This window comes from Chiloscyllium plagiosum, unplaced genomic scaffold (genome assembly GCF_037043375.1).
Source record: "Chiloscyllium plagiosum isolate Xiang-an unplaced genomic scaffold, Cpla_swu_hap1 HiC_scaffold_24, whole genome shotgun sequence".
In the NCBI taxonomy this organism is placed as follows: Eukaryota; Metazoa; Chordata; class Chondrichthyes; order Orectolobiformes; family Hemiscylliidae; genus Chiloscyllium; species Chiloscyllium plagiosum.
The window spans coordinates 30,692,043-30,712,874 of NW_028270162.1; the positions used below are offsets into that span (position 1 = coordinate 30,692,043).

Genomic DNA, 20,832 nt, shown 5'->3' on the forward strand with positions numbered 1-20,832 from the left:
GGCTGAGGCTGTTTTTCCTGGGGCGTCGGAGGCTGAGAGGTGACCTTATAGAGGTTTATAAGATCATGAGGGGCACAGATAGGGTAAATAGACAAAGTCTTTTCCCTGGGGTAGGTGTGTCCAGAACTAGAGGAATAGGTTTAGAGTGAGAGGGGATAGATATAAAAGGGACCAAAGGGGCACCTTTTTCACGCAGAGGGTGGTGCATTTATGGAATGAGCTGCCAGAGGAAGTGGTGGAGGCTGGTATAATTGCAACATTTAAAAGGCATCTGGTTGGGTACATGAATAGGAAGGGCTTGGAAGGATATGGGCCAAGTGCTGGTAAAATGGAATTAGATTAGGTTAGGATATCTGGTCAGGATGGATGAGTTAGACCAAAGGATCGGTTTGTGTACTGTACATCGTTATGACTCTAATTGTCCACCAGCATTCCTGACTGGACGTGACACAACTGCAGAACTTAGATCTGATCCAGTGGTTATGGAATCATTTAGCCTTGTTTATTACCTGCTGCTTCTACTGTTTGGCATTTAAGTAGTCCTGTATTATAATTTCACTCATTTTTAGGTATGCTCCTAAAATGGTCTTCTGCACTTTTCAATGATTCAGGGTTGATCCTCTGGTGTGATAGTAATGTTAGAGCAGGGGATATGCTGAGCCATGAGACTGCAGATTATGGTTGAATGAAATTCTGCTGCTGATAACTCATATGCTCATGGATTCCAAGTTTGAGTTGCTAGATCTATTCTAAAGCAATGAATGGTATGCTCAATGTCAAGACAGGACTTCATGTCCATCTCGTGATAGACTGAAGCTCCCCCATCCAGAACACATTTTGTGCCCTTACCACCCTCAGGAACTCCTCCATGTGGTAATAAACATAGAGGAGTACTAATTCATCAGCTGAAAAGAGCTGGTGTTGGCAATCAGCAAGAGGTTTCCTTGCCCCTGTTTCAATTGATGCATTAGATTTAATAGAATTGAGAGTCAGAGGAAATGTCAAAGACTCCCACAGCAACTCCATCCTAACTGTACACCTCTGTGACACCACCTCGAGTAAGTCTGTTTTGCTAGTGTTTCAATCCCAGCTGATGCTACTATTGGACAAAACAGATCTGGTTTGATAAATTTCTTTATTTTCAATCACCAGTATAGTCAAGTGAGGCTGCAGTTTCTTTAACAACAGAACTGAAGTGTATTACAAAAACAATAAAACCAACAGAAAACAAAAACAATTTAGACAGAACACAAATATCTTAAAATATACAACATAACAGTTTCATCCTAATTTCTGACACTATTCAGTACAAAGACTGTATTCCATATTCCTTAAGGATTGAATTGTTCTGCTATGTGATTGACCTAAGCAACAAATGCTGACTTTTGTCCTCACCTTTGTTTCAGTGCATTTGCAAATATTGCCCTGGCCCAACATTAGTGCTAATTCAGCTGTGATAGCGAGCACTTCTATTACTTCATATTCCTGAATGTTACTGCTAAAATGGACCTTGTATCAGAAATCAGTCACACCAAGAAGTTCATTCCCTGATGAGAACTACTGAGTTATCCCATATCCTGAGAGGGGTCTCTATTTGCCTTCAACCCACATTATCCTTGAAGTACTGCAGAATGCAACAAACCTTCATTCTACTCTTCCAAAGACTCAGCATTTTTTCTTATAAAACTTCCTCCACTGACAGCTGAGAATTGTGATTTGTTCCCAAGGTTGTGCTTTGCAATGTCAGTAATTTGACATTCATTTGTCCATTTCCCACCTTATAACCTTAACGTTGTGGCATGCCTTTGAAATTGTTAGACATAGGATAGACCTCTCACTCTTGGAGCCAGTCGAACAGGACAGATTCTGCCATAACTCCCGTAATATGCATGTGTGACATTTACCCATTCGACATCCCAGACCTTGGTGCCTCTGCTACTCATGACCTTAGGCATCCCTGAGATTCATCTGAAGCTCTTCAGCTGCAAATCTGAAATTATGTGATCCCCTGATGGAAGAGGATATCTCCAGTTACACGCTTCACTGACTTCGAGAGAGGTATCACATCAGAAAACTTTAACCAGTCCGTTGGGACAGTAAAAATACAGCAGACATTAGAACAGGGCATATTTACAAAAATGCACAATGTATAGAATAATTGAATACTCTTATTCCCACCCCCACCTCCTCCTCACACTTGCACTATAATCAAGGTTCAGGTCCAAATTCTACAGCTGGGGTGGAAGAATCTGCGTAATGGTATCGACTATGTGATGACTACAAAGATTTAGGCAGATATCATAGAGGCTTTTGGCATGGAGGACACTGGCCTGATGAGAGTCTCCTGCACATATATCAGTGCATCCTTCTCAGCTTCAGCTGTTGAAAGCAATGGGATGAGAAGCTGGGAGAGGGACAGGGTACATCTAGAGTATCTTGTCTACTGTTTCTCCTCCTTTGTAGATGCTTGCATGCAACAGATTAGCTCCTTGAGATGGGGCATGTGGAGAGGATTGAAGTGCCTCACCTCCTTTGTTGGTTTGCATTGATGTTGAGTATGCATGGGGCAAAGGGTGCAGGTCCAAACATAAATCTGGATATTACTGAGCATACTGCTGGACCTGGGTCTCCCAGGAGGCTGACACCCTCATCACGGCACTTGCATGCTGGACCTTTGCAATACTGAAATTGTGAATAAACTCCTCTATTGTTCAATCCAGCCTACCGAGGACCTCTGGCACACCTCCCTGAAGTTCCTTGGCCTCTATCAGCAAGTCGAGTATGTCAGCTGTGGCAAAGGACAGAGGCACCTGTTCTGCATATATCTAAACAGGTATCAAATCTGACACTGTTCTCAGAGTGCCTGAGACCTCAAGTATTTCTTTTTCCATCAGCCGCAGAGAGATGTCAGTGCTAACAGATTGTGCCCTTGAGTCTACATGAGCCAGTGTACCACCCAAGGTGACTGTCTCTCTGCTGGTGGAGAGTACAAGTGAAGCCCCTGCTGGTGTATCGACAGAAGTTTCACAGATTGCCTGTTTAGAGGGGATTAGTGACTTGAGGCTGTTGCTGTGGCCTCTTACCTTGTGGTGTCCTGAATACCATCAGTGGCTATAGAAGAGAAGGATTAAATTGGTAAAGTTTATGCAAAACAATGTGCGCACCTTTGAGCTCATCCAAGCAGAGCAGGGCACCACGTTACTTACTATGTTGCTGGCCTGTTGGTGTGTCTGTGTCACTGCAGGAATGATCTCAGTATTCCTCAACCTTTCCTCAGAGGTTGTGAATAGCTTGGTATCTAGCACCTCCTGCTGGGCTTGATCTTCTCACCCTGGCTACTGACCAGTTTTTCAATGTGGAGGATGGTTCCTGATGGAAATGGGTACTGGAGTGGTTTGTGAGCACACATAACCATATGAGATGGCAAGCCCTCCCCAGTGAGCAAGACAGACCTGCATCAGGCATGAAGCATTTGCATTTTGAGGGGCTGGATGGGGTGTGAGCCCTTAAATACACTTGTACATGATGTTGAGGCTTGTAGACTGACTGTATGTTACAACACATAGATCTTACAGCGTTAGACCAAATGATGGCCCTATAAGTGAGAGGCAGCAGAAGGTGGTACCATTTACCACTGTAGCATGCAAGGGATCATGAACTTTTTTTTCCCTGCACTTGTCATTCTTTTTCTAAGGACCAATAGCACTGATCCCACACTGGGATTTCTGTGCAGGCAAGGTAGTCTGACGGGATGGCCTCCTGGTGCCAACCCCTGGGATGAGGATGTCTTCTCTTTTGGACACTCCATTCAGTACCTTCTGGATAGAGGCATCAGTAAACCAGGGAGCCCTTTGAGCTTTCTTAGCTGGCTTTCAGGGCGCAACCACCAGAGGCTGAAGAGAAATTCCTGGCTTACAGCATCTGAAGTGGCATCCAATTGGTCTTAAAATATGATGCCAGAACATTTTACCCTGGAAGGTCCTGTCAATGGCGAGAACTTCCAGGTTGTTCACTACATGATTCTTCAAGTAATTTGTGGAACACTTCACCTGCATACATAATGAGCTGACAAGTATTTATTCATGCAAGATAACTTGCCCTGAACACTGGCAGATATGGTGCCATCGAACACTGTACTTTAACTTCAAAATAGAAAATTCTGTTCACAGACTTTATTGGCACAGAATTTATCGACTGTACAAGTTGAACAGTCATCTCTCTCAGTCCCATCCATTCCCCCAAAGATAGATGTTTTGTAATCAAACTGTTCAGAAATGTTATTACACACCTGAGATAGGTGGGACTTGAACCCAGGTCTTCTCGACTAGAGGTAGGGACGTTACCATTGTACAAGAGCCCTTCTCCTTGTAGACATAATCAATTAACATCATCTGTTTCCTTTCTAACCCTAATCACTTGTTATATTGGCAGATTGCTATGTTTCTTTAATTTTGTTTTAAGTGCACAAACAAATTAACACCGAGGTCTTGTGACACGGTGGTAGTATCCCTTCCTCCAAACCTCTTAAGGTGTAGTTTCAAGCCCCAACCATTCAAAGGTTTGTCATTACATGTCTGATCAGGTTAATTAGAAATATTCATAAGCAATTAATTTTCCATGTTCTTTTAACACAAGTCAGGCCTCTTCATGGTTGTCTAATAGGTTAAGATGAGCATTTCTCTTTGCAAAATAACCTGACAACTGGTGACTTGTATCTCAGTAATCGTTTCCTTCCAAACTTTCCTTCACACTAGCAAGGTTAATTTGTAATCTTTTCTCTGTAATACCTTTTGTACAATTAACATTGTCCCAAACAGAATTAATATCCACAAATTCTATGGACAAATGTTTCTCAGACTGCCCCTTATGTAGGATATTGGTCAAAATATTTAACAAGCACCTCCCCCCCCATTTTTATTGCTTTTATTACTGTAAGTGTTTCTGCAGCTACAGTGCTTTTTAACAACCCCTTTTACTTCTTTGGCTTTCTTGGCAAATAGGCAACATTTATTATTCTTCCTCACCAAGAATTAGAATATGCATTTGGCAGGAAGCATTAGTAATTTGACAGGCTGGACTGGGTGTGAACCCTTCAATAGCCTTGTATGTGATCTTGAGGCTTGCAGGCTGACCATATGCCATTACATCTTACAGCATTAGACCGAGTGATGGCCTTATGAGTGTGAGGCAATAAACACAGGTAAATGTTGGCTTTTCCTTTTTGGGCCTACTGTTGTACCTGAAGCTGTGACTATACCATTTAACAGATTTCAAACTTGAGCTTCTTTGGATTTAAAAAAATTGCAAGCATTGATTGTCACTGAAGTTGAGGTAAAAGATCTGGTGCATGAAGACTTTCTGTGGATGTGATTTCCTGGTAAGTGCCGTGCTCTTCTGCCTCCCCTTCTGCCAACTTATGCTGCTTTGCAGGTTCTCTTTCCATTCTTTCAATCATGTTCAATTCCCACAGGAAGCTGTACTCCTCCAGCCAGGTTTGGAAGCATTGGTTTGCAGTATAATATTTTAAAAGATACAAAAATACTGCAAAACTAGCTAGATCAATACCTGCATTGTACTTAATCAAACTTTCGCCAAATGTGCAAAACCTTCAAAAATGCATATCTATGCACGAGCCGCCAGAAGAAATAGTCTAGCAACTAACTTGTAAATACTTAATAACATTTTTAAATAGTACATGAGGGATTCTTGAAGCCATTTAGCATCATATTCTGCTACATAAGATTATTACAGAGTGTTGTGGAGTTGCAAAATGGTGATGGTGGCTTCAAGTCAGCACCTTTTTACAATTGTGTCGCATATTAGTACCTTGACCCCTTTGCGGTACATGCTACCAGTAGTTGTTAAGCACTTGCATACAAAATCCAAGATGCTATCCAGCACAATCATTTCAGACCCAATTTTGAGTCCTAGATTGCTGCACAAGAATGAATACCGAATGTCTCATTTTAAACACTCAAACAGTCCGAATATCACATTTCACTTGGAATTTACTTTGCAATTTAATAATATAAAACTCACTCAACTAATGGACTCAAGTATCAGGCAATCATAATCTCTTGTCTGAGATAGCAGGCTGTGACATCTTGTACATAAGACCATAAGACATAGCAACAGAATTAGGCCATTCAGCCCCTCAGGTCTGCTCTGCCATTTGACAATGGCTGATATGTTTCTCAACCCCATGTCCTGCCTTCTCCCTGTAACCCCTGATCCCTTTATGAATGAATAATCTATCTATCCCTGCCTTAAATACACTCAATAACTTGGCCTCCACAGCCTTTTGCAGCAATGAAATTAACCACCCTCTCACTGAAGAAATATCTCTTCATCTCAGCTTTAAAGGGTCACTCTGAGGCTGTTCCTTTGGATCCTAGTCTCTCCTAGAAGCATCTTTTCCGCATCCACTTCATATAGATCTCTCAGTATTCCACAGGTTTCTCATCTTTCTGAACTCCATTAAGTACAGACCTAGACTCCTCAAAACTCCACATAAGACAAATGTTTCATTACTGGGATAATCCTTGTAAATCCCCTCTGAACCGTCTCCATTGTCAGCACATCCTTCCTTAGATACGAGGCCCAGACTGTTCACAATATTCTAAATATGGTCTGACCAGAACCTTATACAGCCTCAGCAGTATATCCCTGGTCTTGTATTCTAGCTCTCTCAAAATGAAGACTAATATTGCACTTGCTTCCTAACTGCCGATTGAACCTGCCCGTTAAGAGAATCCAGAATTGGGATTCCTAAGTCTCTTTTTGCTTCAATTACTGAAGCTATTCCTGAATTAGAAAATAATCTCTGTCTCTGTTTTTCCTACCAAATTGTATAACCTCATCCTCATTGTATTCCATCTGCCACTTCTTTGCCCACTCTCCTAGCCATTCCAAGTTCTTCTGCACCCTCCCCGGTTCCTCAACACTCCCTGTCCCTCCATCTATGTTTTACCTACAAATGTACCTACAATGCCTGTAGTTACTTCGTCCAGATCATTAATGTATAAAGTGAATAGCTTTGGTTCACTGCATTTAAACAAAACTTGTCTTCAAGATGTAACTTCAAACTCTTCCATAATTCCACTTAAGGTGGAACTATCCTATAATTAAATTGTGCAAAGGTAACTTCCAGTATCATGTATTTCTCTATACTTGTATTCTAATCATTCCAACCATTAACAATACCCAGAAATAAAGAACTAAAATAATAAACGTCTTTTCTCAAAATAACCTCATTGAATTAGTAATGAAAATCAAACCGATGAAACGTTTGCTGTTTCTCTCTCAAAAACGGTGCCACACTTGCTGAGAATTTGACATCCACAGTACTGTGTTTTTAGTTCCTACCAAACTGATAAGTCATTCATTCATTCATTAAGTTAAAAGTGAATAATTTTACTAAAAATGCATATATATTAAAATTTACTAATCAAGCACAGTGAGGCTATTGTACTTCTCATTTGACTTTAGATTTGCATTTCAGAAACATGTGCCATAACATACTGAAATAAACATAAAACAGTAAAATATGAAGAACATTTATGGAACTCCTCATTGTTTCCTACAATATACCACACAAAATCTATTACCAAGTTTAAAAACTCCATTTGGTTTCATGCTAAATAGAAATCTACAGGGACTTTAAACTGTAAAAAAAAAATATTATCAAGGATATGTTGTTAGGAATAGCAGAATGAATTTCAAAGAATCATAGAACTGTCATGGTGCAGAGGGAGACCATTTGATATTTTCATAAAAAAGTGTTGATTGATAACTTAGGACTTAATTATCCAGAATACACTTCCTGATGAGTTGAAATTACCAGCCATGGGAAATAATGAAAAAACAATTAATTCTGCATTGTTAGTTAGGCTCACATTCTAACTAAATACAACTTTGTAGTTTCAGTTAAGAAAAAAGTTTCCTTTAAGTTTTAAAAATATACAAATCAAGACGTTCAAAACAAATTTTGGTAAACAAATTACAATCGTTTAAACTGCCAATTTGGTACAGCAAAACGTGCTTATCTGAACTATTTCTAAAGATGTACATTCATGCAAAGCTTAGAAAATTGCACTTAGTTTAATAAATGCTAAGATATCAATGAAATAAAAGTACAGGTATTTACTTACACAAGAAAGTTTCCTGACGCAGACAAAGATCGTTCCTCTCGCCTACTTCCCTCAAAAGGGTTCCCAAAAGAACGTTTTCGAAGCATTGTTTTAACAAGAATCTGTTGAGAAAGTGTCAATTTTTTAAGATTGTAAAGATCACTTTTATTCGATTGTGGACTAAATAATGCCAATGCTTTAAACCAAGAAAACTGTGTAAAGGTTTTGCAGTTTAAAAATGAGTTACTGGAACTCACTGCAAGTTGTCTACAAACTTGTCTTGTTTAGCTAGTGGGTGAGGATGCTAAATATGTCAGCATCACGTGTGCGTGTCCAGGGCAATCTTACATAGAGACTTCCTTCGATTAGTTTTTCCACGAGGGTGTGTTGTGTGGGTTCAGAAGAGTAAAGCTTTTGACTGCTTTCTGTGGCTACAAGCTGTGTGTTTGGACAATACAGGAAGAACTTGAATCCTGCAAAGAGAAATTTCTTTCTCTCTCTCCTCTGTGGAAAAGTAAAACAAAATCATCAAGTAGCTGTTCTCACTCACCATTAACCTATAAACCACTCTTTCTGGAAATCCTATGTTGAAAGGAAAAGACTTTCAGTGGCATTGAAAGTGCAAATCCTCCATCTGGTGAATGAAATATGGTAATCTCCCTAGTATCTGGCATGCATGGGGTAGGGGGGATGCCAGCTACATGAGAAATACTAATGGCGGTTGGGAGAACTTGACCTGTCACTGCCACAACATGAATGTGCATTTAAAAAATGAGTGACAGTGACTGCTCATAAATATCATCAGCAAGTTTTTGATCAAAAGATTAGATTAGATTACATTACATTACATTACAGTGTGGAAATAGGACCTTCGGCCCAACAAGTCCACACCGACCCGCCGAAGCGTAATCCACCCATACCCCTAACCTAATACTACGGGCAATTTAGCATGGCCAATTCACCTGACCTGCACATCTTTGGACTGTGGGAGGAAACCGGAGCACCCGGAGGAAACCCACACAGACATGGGGAGAACGTGCAAACTCCACACAGTCAGTCGCCTGAGGCAGGAATTGAACCTGGGTCTCTGGCACTGTGAGGCAGCAGTGCTAACCACTGTGCCACCCACGAAGAGAGAGGTAACTAAACAACCAGTTCTCAAAGTGAGGAAACGTACTCCCATCTGGATAAATCAGTCACTCTGCCGTGTTAAAGTCATCAGGGAGTTAAAATTCTGATTTTCCTCTTCTGAATCTCGAATTTTTGTATTGTGGAAGAAATATGTGAAGTACGGAGACACCTTTGTGATTGCCAGTTGCAGAAAAAGTCTGGATGTTTGGGTCTCGAATAATGAGGATTTTACTGTACTGAGAACGAGTGCACTCACAACATCCTGTAAATAGCAAAGTGGAAGGAGTCAGAAGAAACCTCAAGGAAAACAACTCTCAATATCTGTAATCTGAACTGGTACTAGAATTGTGACTGATTTTTTGTCCTTCCCCATGCATGATATTTGTGTCCTGTCTAACTTCTTGGTGTTGTTTGAGTGTCTATGGGAAGTTTAAATAAGGATAGAGTTTAAACTTGAAATAGAGAAACTGGGCACTTTGAAAATTCTAATTTTTAGATTTGCGCAATAATGTGACTTGATTTCCAGCGCACTGAGTGAGTCATTACAATATATTTAAGAAAGTTGCACTTGAAACTAAATGAATCAAAACATCTCTTTACACAATTCAGACCCTCCTGTTGCATATGATCCCTTTATCAGAGCTGTTTGCAATATTTCTGACCAAAGGCAATAGTCATGTATGGACAAAGTTACAACAAAAAACAGTTTCACTTTAATGTAGTAATTTGGGGGATTGGTGATCCATTTGTCCATTTAATATAAAATTTTCCACTAATTTCATCACATAATTGTGGAAACTAACAAGAGTTGTGTGAACCAATTACTGAGATGGAAAGAGACATGCTACATTATTAAACTACAGAAATAATAATGACGGATTTTAAAATTTCTAATGAAGCATGCCAACAAAAACAATTTGGGCAGGAAGAATAATTTTATTCTGTGCATGTGGTATTTATTGTCTGCTGCTGACATGAATTAACTTGCATCATTAGGGATTCTGGTTGTTCTTGCCAAGTTGTTAGTTTGTTTATATTTGGCATTGAGGCTGATTTAGAAATAGATTTACCCAGTGTATAAAATCTTGTAGCTGGCAATGAATATTACAGTTACTACCACATTGTACATTTAAGACTGTCCAAAAGCTGCCTTAGCACCATACACCGAATCGAAGAGCATTTGCTCGTTCTCGTACTTACTCAGTTGTACCAAGAGCACCAAAGACTCAAAAGAGACAGCAAGTGACTGCAACATCATAAACAGCAGTAAACTAAGGCTGATCCTCTATAACTATGCATGATACACACTCCTGAGCAATATTCATTGGAGATGTAGTGGCTTACTTAAGTGGGTGATCAAAATTCATCAAAATAGTCTCTTACGACAGTTGCCAGGCTTGGAATATGTTTGACCGAATTCTCAACCTCCTCTTCAGTAACTTCAACAAGTATACAATTCTCATCCTCTGTAGGAAGTGCTTCAGCACCATGTCTTGTCACCCAGGGATGTATCTAAAAATTAAAGGAAATAACCATGAATGAGATTCCTTCTGCACAATTTGAATTATTTACAATTTTCAATAACTACAAAAGATAAGTAATAACTGGCTATTTGGTATTTGTGCAAATATATTTCAAAGTAATCTCTCCAGTCTAGAATGTTTGAGACTAAATAATTTCTGTGTTATAAGTAACATTAGAATGCCTAACCATAAGTGTGTGAAACCAAAAGTCTGATAAATATAAATATTTATCTGGAACATAAGGACTGATAAAACATTATAAAGCGCTTTTACTGAGTTAATGACTTCTTGATTTGTTGCAGGGTCAAAAGGTCATGTTAATGGGCCACTTGTGGGTGTCCTCAAAAGATTTCTGGATAACTAGAGTTTCTGAACAATAATTTTCCAGACTGGGATTGTTACAGTGTATATAGATGTAGCAACAGTTTGGCTACTTGAAACTTTATAAACAATTGTTCACTTTGGCAGTTTCCTCTGAAAGAGGGATAATTTTAACTATCAAAGGCATTAGAAAATTGAAATATTTAAAATGTAAATCCAGATTCCAAATCGCCTCAAACCATGTCCTTCTGGTTTTAATAGAAGCTGTGTGGCTGCTAAGAACTTTAAGGAGGCCTTGGGCATCCGTTATGATAAGTCTTTCACTTACAACATTGTTTGCATTTCCTAAGTCTTGGGAAATCCAACTGAAGAAAACAGCTGAATCTATAAAGTAAGTACCTTGGAAGTACCACCATGGGCCAGGAAAATTAAGAATATTTCCTAGGCCTGACAACTTTATCTGGTTCACTTGCCATGTTTGAGGACCAACATCCTGTTATGATCTTCCTTCCCCCAACCAGCAGCAATTACTCTTGATCAGGAGAAACCCTTTACTCAAATACCCCCCAATCTCTCACTGCTTCCTAGCCTGCTCTTTGCATGGGTGCATTCTTGTGCAACAGGCTTTCCCACCCAGCAGACAGACAACCTGTTAATCAGATTGGTCCTAACAATATCAAGGCCAAATCAACAATAATTTGTAAGAACAGAAGTGCACATTATCAAAATCATGGTAATTGTATAAGGAAAATGATGAAAATTCATGCCTAATCTGTATTTTATAACATGTGTTTAATTAAATTTTAACAACTGACCATCCACTTACAAAGAAGAAAACTGTTAGCATTAGGAGCATGGCTTTTAATTTTTACTCTTTTCTTGCAGTTTCATTAATCTTTGGCCATTGTGGGGCAGAAGAATTAGCCAGTTTGCCTGGGGAAGTATTTAGCAGAGCTAAGGTATTTTTCAATGGCAGTAAAATTGGAACACATATTGATAGTCAAGATAGTGTTTGGCAAGAAGATACATTACTGTTTTTCTGATTTTGGGACAGTGAATATATGAATATATTTGAAAGACTGCAGTCAAATAATCAAATGTTTTAGCTGTCTAAATTCTTCACAATTCTGAAATTGGCATGTTGAAACTTCAGCACCCATTAAATAAATTAATATTTCAAAAAAATTAATTTCCCCAAGATAGGTAACATTCCATGAATTGAAGTGAAAACCCTAAAGTCATATCCTGAAGAGATAATCTTGCCTTTTGCTACCCCATCTGATGACCTTCCACTCCACCCCAGTTTAACCTCTTTTGCTACTGAAGACTGTGGACTTACACCGAGATATTGTTCCGATGCTTTCATTATTTGAACATGATATTTTTATATATTGAATGAACTCTAAACAGCTTACAGTTCAGAGACACAAGGAAGTCAACAGAATCAATTACATTACAGCTTTTTGTGTTGTGTGCATTACAAAAGTGATAAGAACATGAGAATGCTTGATGGTGTAATAGTTCTTTGTCTTACCTTGATCTGTGAAACTGTAATCCTGGTTTCTGGGCTTTTATCTAGCATTTTAATAATGAGATCCTTGAGTTCTTCAGAGAGGTCTGGCCTAGCTCGCAAAATTAATAATAAGCATTAAATATACATACCCAAAAGGTAGAATTATTTCCCACATTCAATTATTCATTCCCTCACCCCACAAAAGCCAAATTGCTGAACAAGAATAAAAAGTTTGACTGAGAAAGAAATAAAATTCAGATATAAATGAAGTTCAGAAAAAACACAAGCACAATAAAACAGATCTAAACTTGCAAAAAAATGTATAAGTTTTCCAACCACTCACTGCTCAGGAAACTCCACAGGCTGGTTCTTAATTTTGTAATGCAGATTTAGTATCTGATCATCCATGAAGGGGCACTATCATAAAAATTGAGCTTTATCAGTTTTATATCCTTCAAGATTTTACAAGCTGCAAATGTAGACATGTCAAATAATCAAGAAATACAATAGATTAAAAAAGTTATTAAAGGCATTATGGTTAAAAAGTAGTGACATTAATAAAATTACTGTATTAAACGATGCAGCGCAATTTAGCACTTCTTATACTTACATGCCCCAAAACGAAACAGTATAACGTGATGCCCATTGCCCAAACATCCAAAGCCTAATCAGAGAAATTATAATCAGGTTCCAAAATGAAACAAATATCAATCTGTTACAGACCTCAGTCTAAAATCTGGGATTGTATCCCAACCATGAATAACCCATAGAGAAGTAGCTCAAGAAACATTTCAAATAAAAAGTAATACATACTTACATTTCACAGTAAGGTCTAATATTTGTTTTACCAAAGAGGAAAATTCCATAGGAATTTCCACAGGATTTGGGAGGTTATGTTGCGGCTGTATAGGACGTTGGTTAGACCACTTTTGGAATATTGCGTGCAATTCTGGTTTCCTTTTGATTGGAAGGATGTTGTGAAACTTGAAAGGGTTCAGAATGATTTACAAGGATGTTGCCAGGATTGGAAGGTTTGAGCTATAGGGAGAGGTTGATTAGGCTGGGGCTGTTTTCCCTACAGTGTTGGAGGCTGAGGGGTGACCTTATAGGGATTTATAAAATCATGAGGGATATGGATAGGATAAATAGACAAAGTCTTTTTCTGGGGTGGGGGAATCCAGAACTAGAGTGCATAGGTTTAGGGTGAGAGGGGAAAGATATAAAAGAGACCTAAGGGGCAACATTTTCACACAGAGGGTGGTGCATGTATGGAATGAGCTGCCAGAGGAAGTGGTGGAGGCTGGTGCAACTGCAACATTTAAAAGGCATCTGGTTGGGTATATGAATAGGAAGGGCTGGGAGGGATATGGGCAGAGTGCTGGCAAGTGCGACTAGATTAGGTTGGGATATCTGGTTGGGTTGGACGAGTTGGACTGAAGGGTCTGTTTCTGTGCTGTACATCTCTATGACAATGACAAAATGGAGGGGCTTGCGTTGAAATAGATTGGATAGAAATTGCAACTAAGGCTTAAAAAGGAACATGCAAAATATCTTCACATTCCACTAAAATAGATTGAACTTCAAGACTCAAAATTAGCTCTAACATAAAACACAACAAAATGTGAAACTGAAAAGGCAGTTGTAGAAATTCAAGAATTTCAGATAATATATATTGTAGGCTATTAATAGATCGGCCAGAAATGATTTTTTTTTTTACCTTGCCATGAAAATTCTTCCTGGTTTCTGAAATGGTCTCAGGAGCCATGAATGCAGGTGTGCCCACACTGCTGGTCAGAAGGGCATCTGTTCCCTCAAACTGGTTGCTAACCCCAAAGTCAGCTATTTTGATATGGCCATCTTCTCCAGCCAGGAGATTGGAAGGTTTAATGTCACGATGAATGATCTTTTGATAGTGCACTGCATATAAAACATTTCTTGTTTAGGTCAATTTTAAACTCTTCAATGTGACATTGCAGGACTATAGTTCAAGACAGAGAAATACATTTAACACTCCGTTTCAAATGTCTATCACCAATTTCCTCCACTACAAATAAAAAACAATGCACTAATATATAAAATCTTCAAAGTATTTAACACCCCAATATACTCTGCAAAAGTAAAAGTAACTGGATGTTACATGTGCAACTACTGCATTTTTCTTCATTAACACTTTGCCTTCAAAACAGGTACAATCGCAGCAATAAAAACCAAAAAACTCAGTTGTAGTAGCTATCTCTGATTATTCTACATCTTATACAATGGTACAGACACTATTACTGAAGGGTGCTACAGCATGATCTGATGGGGAATCTCTCCTTCCGATTTCCCTACTTACGTTTCCTATCTCAAGGCATACTATTTCGGCAACGTCATGCATTATCCCACATGCAGTGATACTAACCTTATACCACACATGCATATCTCAAAATTCAGTTACAGAGCAGTATAAATGAAGATAACAAGCACAACACTTGCTTAGTTGCAGGGGTTGTGTATAGAGTAGAAAAACAAGGGAATGGGGAAAAAGAAGAACATTAACACCATTTCATCCAAAAAAACCCACTTCTTGTCCCCCTAACCACAGCCACACAGTGGAACACATGCTAAACTTACAGAATTCAATTCCCATAATCAAGTCTTGAAAGTAGAATCGTGCTTGTTCTTCGGACAAGGGTTTTTCAGTTGGAACCTCCATTACAGGGCTGAAACAATATAGAAATAATTGGATACAAATTGGTGCAGTTGAAGCCCCTTGAATTCTAACTTTCCATAATTATACATAATTTCAAGTTTTGCAAGAAATGGAAACATTGTACATTTTTGATTTGTTCAATGCCTCTAGGAGAGGCTGGATATTAGTCCCTTTTCCACCTGGGAAGAGAACTGTAAGAAATTAAAAATATCCCATGTCACTTCCTTCTTAAATGTCAATCCTCAACTAAGGCCTGGATGCATTTTGAAAGAAAATCCTGACAAGTATTCATTGCTGTTGTATATACCTACAGCTGCCTGTACAGGACAAACAGCAGGTGTTTGCTAGATTACAATATGTGATCAGTGTGAACAATTTAAAATAGTAACTCTGGAAGAGCTGTATAAATAAAACAAAACATCTGGTTTTAACAGTATAACATACATTTATAACCTATCAATATTGCATAAAAATGTGACTGTGGTCCTAGAAAAGGACAAAAAGCTAATTGAGATTTCAAATTAAACATATTTAAAGATAAAACTGTAAATTTTATTTGCATGTTATTTTCCAATATTCAGAAGTGAAAAAAAAATTGAGTGTTAAGAGTGACAAGAACCATAAACATTAGAGAACATTTACCAGCGCTATGGGCATATATGGAACGCAACAAAACATTTGGTCAAAGAAACCACTAAATATTTTCTAGAAGTACATGGGTTTGCACTTTGCAGTCAGTAGTGAAGGTGTCAACCTGCCACTCAATGTTGACATTACTCACAGATCTTTTCAGAGCTTTTCAGTGGCAATTTGCACTATGAGAAATCACTTTCAGGTCAGCACCATTTCTCAAGGATCTGTGCCATGTGCAAGCAGGCAAAACAACAACAAGGCTTTTAAACCAGATCGAAAAATCCCCAATATAACTGGTCAGGATTTGTGTTTTTGGACCCCACCATTTACAGGTACATCACTTCTTGTTCCTGACTCTGTAGTGCCCGATGCAGGTTTTGTTTAATTGGCTAATTATAAACAGCCAAAAGATGGCTTATCATCCAATTGGGCAAGTGGGCTCTCAATGTTTGGGTGAATGGAGGGTTTTCAAAAGGGCTTTCATTCTATAATAAGGAGACTGGCAGCCTTCTGATGCAACTAAGAGCAAGATGGAGGCATCCTCTCAGTGTTTTAAAAATCTCTGAGAATAACATTAACCATGCCTGCCAGACTACCTTAACATACCCAAAGGGGTGCTGCCATTTTCCTGCATCTGTAGGGTCGTAGCATAGCATGTAAAGTGCTTCAGGTTTTTCCATCTGTTGCTGGAAGATCATCTTTGTTCACTGCTTGTATTTCAGTCACCAAAGAGGCCACCTGCTGACTGGAGAGCAGCCTTAATTGCTTCAAGTTGGCTACCTATCACTTCAGATGGGTGTCTGCCTTGCTCCTGATCCAGCCTCTTTAAAAAGTGCAACTTAAGTAGCAAACTGGCACACTGGCTGGAGGCAGGAAATTCCAGGAACTATGTTTCCAAAATTCTGTCCCAAGTCTAAACCAGGAAGCATAAATTATTTCATTCATTGTAAAATCATACAAATAAAGTAAAATAAAGAGAGGAAGAACAATTGGTGAAAGATACAAAAAACAAAAAGAAAAAGTAAACTTGTTTAAAAATCTCCAATGCTAATTAAATTCTGTAGAAATTAGGGTCTATGCATATAGAATTAAGTTCTGAGAGGTTGCTTGGAAGAAATTCACTGACACATGAATTCACCAGCTCTAACTTTCCAGACACCTGTTGTGAATGACTACAGTACACCTGTGTCCTCACATTAATTTAAATGCCTAATCTCTCTGATAGGTACTGATGTAGCTCAGCCTTTGAAGGAGGATGATAACCTGGACAGTAAATTCCTGATGTAGATGTTTAATTATGCATCTATGAACTCCTAAAGTTGCTGTCAGATTTACATTGTTATAACGGAGAGGGTTGTAGCCTCACTGTTATCCTCAGTGCAAAATCAGGGACAAGATGTTTATATTTATAGATGTGAAGTCTCAAAACAAAATACTGCATATCCATCATTAATTAATACAAGTTATTTAAATTCTTCTGCTTTACTGTCAAACCAAGGAAGTGGTTCAATCAAAGGAGCTAAACAATATTATACTGCACTAGTGCTAATGTTTTTGAGTTTAGCAAAATTTAGCTATATTTGTGATGAAATAATATTTGATAAACGTATCCAAATTCCTAGACAGAGGAGATAGGGACAAACTCATTCTTTTGACAGAAAGATAGAGAATCAGAGAACACAGATTTAAACTGGACAAGCAAGAGACCTAAAGGCTACATGGAAAAACATATTTTTTAATGGACTGAGTGGTTAGGATTTGTAACAAATTGCTCAAGAGTGTGGTAAGGAAGGTTCGTTTTTTTATTCCTATCGATTGATGTGGATAATTTTGTTACCATCATTAGATGCACTTGAACTATTTGGCTCACTACCACATTTCTGACAAAGTCACCAGACTCGAAACGTTAACTGTGTTTTCTTCCCACAGATGCTGCCAAACCTGCTGAGTTTCTCCAGCAATTTCTATATTGTGACAGATCTCCAGCATCTGCAGCTCTTTGCTTTATTTGTTTGACTCTCTAGGCCATTTCAGAGGACATTTACGATTTAACCACACTATTGTGGATTCAGAATCACATTTAGGTCAGAGTAGGTGTGGCAAGTTTCCTTCCCCTGAAGGACATCAGTGAATCAGAGAGATTTTTATAACAATCAACAATGATTGCCATTAGACTACATCTGAGGAGCAGTAAAGTTGATGTTTGTCCTGGTGAAGAGCTTATGTTCTAAACGTTGACTCACCTACTCCTTGGATGCTGCCTGACCGGCTGTGCTATTCCAGCACCACACTTTTTGACTCTGATCTCTAGCATCTGCAGTCCTTACTTTCTACTTGCCATTACACTAGTTTGTTTTTTAAATCCAGATTTTATTAGATTCAAATTTCACCATCTGACATGGTGAAATTTGAACCCAAGTCTTCAAAATGTTAGCAAAGGAATCTGAGTTATTAGTCCAGTGACATCACTGATCTAGCTTCTGACTTTTAAAAAGGTATTAGGTAAGTACCTAAGAGAAAATAAAATCTGTTACAGAAAAAAAAGAGACTACCTGAATTGCTTTTACAGAGAGCCAGTGATTATTCAATGAATCAAATGGCATCCTTCTGAAATGCAACAATCCAGCAAATTTCCATATGCAATGAGTTTGCTTACGATTTAGTGTAGCGTGGGATATGCCTATCTTTAAAATGAGAAGAGACTCAAACTGGGGCATCTATGAGCATAAGCCATCCACCTTCTTAACTGGAGAATAAAAGTGAAATATTTAAATGACAATTGGAAAAAGGAAGGAGAAAAAGAATAATACTTACCCTTGTTTCACAAGCTCAAAAACTGAAAGGGAAATAGACTTACAGTAAGTTTCTGTAGAATACATTTTGTTACATAAGAGTATTAACATGATTTAACACTTACATAATGATCCTGTTATGTTGATATCACACAGAGGAGTTAATTTTTTTTTATTTAGGAGCACCTGAGGAGACAGAAACAGAGTTAGAGCTTCGGGTCCATTGAATCTTCTTTGGAAATGTTTTGAAGAAGAGTCTTTGGACTCAAAGCCTTAACTCTGTTTCTCTTTCCACAGTTGCTACCAAACCTGCTAAGTTTCTCTTGCATTGTTTTATTTCAGGTTTCAAGCTTGTGCAGTACTTTACTTTTATTTGACTTTTTAATCTCGACGATTTACATCATCACATAGCAGATTGGTATGATTCTCATTTGTTTACAAACACTTTTTCATAAAATAACTTCATTTTCTACTTCCCAAAAAAAGTCCCCAAAGTTCCTCCATCCAACTCGCCTCGTGTAGGTAGTATGGTGAATGTCAAATTGTATGCCTCTGACCTGAGCTCAGCAGAACCCAGCTGCAAATCTGGTCTTAGATCATTTAAACATTAAGGCAAGATTACAGATTGTAAAACAAGTGCAAAATATTGTGGATGCTGGATGCCTGATTTAAAAACAGTGCTGAAGAAACTCACCAAGTCTGGCAGCATCCATGGTGAGAGAAACAGAGTTAATGTTGAGTCCTATCCAACTTTTCTTTGTTCCAAAGAATCAGATTGAACAAGAAATATTAACTCTGCTCTCGCTCCACAGGCGCTGCCAGACATACTGATGATTTTTTCCTTGCACTTCCTGCTTTAACAATTGCTAACCATTACATACCACAAATGAACAGAAGAAAGTAGTGTACTTCTGTAGGTGTTAAAAATTTCTGACAATGGGTCGCTTTTTCCTGAGTCTGCTATCAGAAAAAGCATTCTGACCAACTCAGCTCCGTCAAAATACTACTAAAATGTATTCAACTGATTAAGAAGTAATGCTGCAAATCCAGTTTGCTTTGGGACTACTGGTGCACAAGGCAGAGAAAACTCTGAGGAAGGGTCACTGAACTCGAAACCTTAACTCCGATTTCTCTCCACAGATGCTAGCAGACCTACTGAGCTTTTCCAGCAATTCCTGTTTTTGTTAGTGATTTAATGAATGGGAGTTTGCACTCAGATTGAAGAGATTGAGTTGTCAAGATTTAAACAAGACTGAAAAGAATCATTTTGCTTAGCTAGTGGGAAGAATCTCCAATTTGCTCCCACTTTAAATGTCAGTTTTGGGATTAAACGTTGCCAACTTGGGAGGGATAAGAGAAAGCAAGACCATGGAAGTTAAGAATAATTTTGACTGGTTCCACTGTAAAGTAAAAAATGGAGTGAGATTTTCAGTTGATTTAAAAATTAAATGCGAAGAACGTTTTTGAGGTTTCAAGTATAAGATGCATATAAAAATAGTACTTATTCAATGTTGCTTTTAATTCATTTGTACAGTAAATGTCTTAAATCTTGAAATCTTGTCATGTGATGCTTTGCCAGTCACTGGAAATTCAAATCTTGCATCTTTCTAAATGTAATCGGTCTCTATGGGAACCATAACAAATTCAAAATATTTACTCAATTGGCAGTGGAACTCCAAAACGTTTTATAAATGGCATATATGGAGAAGGAAAAGTAGCCTAAACAAAGTATTGGCATTAAATACTGACTGCATTTATGCATGAAGTATGAACAGTGTCCAATTCAGTCCTAAATCTCAACTGGTGAATGGTGACATTAATTAGAAATGTTCTTAAATGACTGAAACAGTTCTGTAGAAGTCTTTAAGAGGTTATTTTATAGGTTCACATTTGTCAGTTCTATATACAATCAGAAAATAAACTTAGATTGCCAACAGAATATTGGCATTCATTGTAAGAGGGATGGAATGAGAAAATAACAAAGTTTTAATGCTGCTGTACCTGGCCTTGGTGATAGCACATCTGAAGTACTGTGTATAGTTTACTTATTTGAAAAAGGATATAATCGCATTCGCAGCGCAGAGAAATTCAGCTGACT

At 38.3% G+C, this 20,832-nt stretch overlaps 1 protein-coding gene across 4 annotated transcripts in view; it reads right to left on the reverse strand.

Annotated features, from left to right (window-relative positions):
- LOC122562668 (calcium/calmodulin-dependent protein kinase kinase 2-like) overlaps positions 1-20,832 on the reverse strand; it is a 98,579-nt gene that overhangs the window by 14,355 nt on the left and 63,392 nt on the right. For 3 of the 4 annotated variants that reach the window (XM_043715710.2, XM_043715706.2, XM_043715708.2), the window contains exons 8-15: positions 18,757-18,778; positions 15,231-15,319; positions 14,335-14,534; positions 13,228-13,281; positions 12,961-13,034; positions 12,639-12,726; positions 10,644-10,772; positions 8,151-8,251 (exon numbers count right to left, since the gene is read on the reverse strand). In XM_043715710.2, coding sequence (XP_043571645.1) covers positions 8,151-8,251; positions 10,644-10,772; positions 12,639-12,726; positions 12,961-13,034; positions 13,228-13,281; positions 14,335-14,534; positions 15,231-15,319; positions 18,757-18,778 — 757 coding nt within the window. Of the gene's footprint in view, positions 1-1,116; positions 2,009-8,150; positions 8,252-10,643; positions 10,773-12,638; positions 12,727-12,960; positions 13,035-13,227; positions 13,282-14,334; positions 14,535-15,230; positions 15,320-18,756; positions 18,779-20,832 lie in introns of those variants that run through there. The other variant, XM_043715711.2, reaches the window with a different exon arrangement.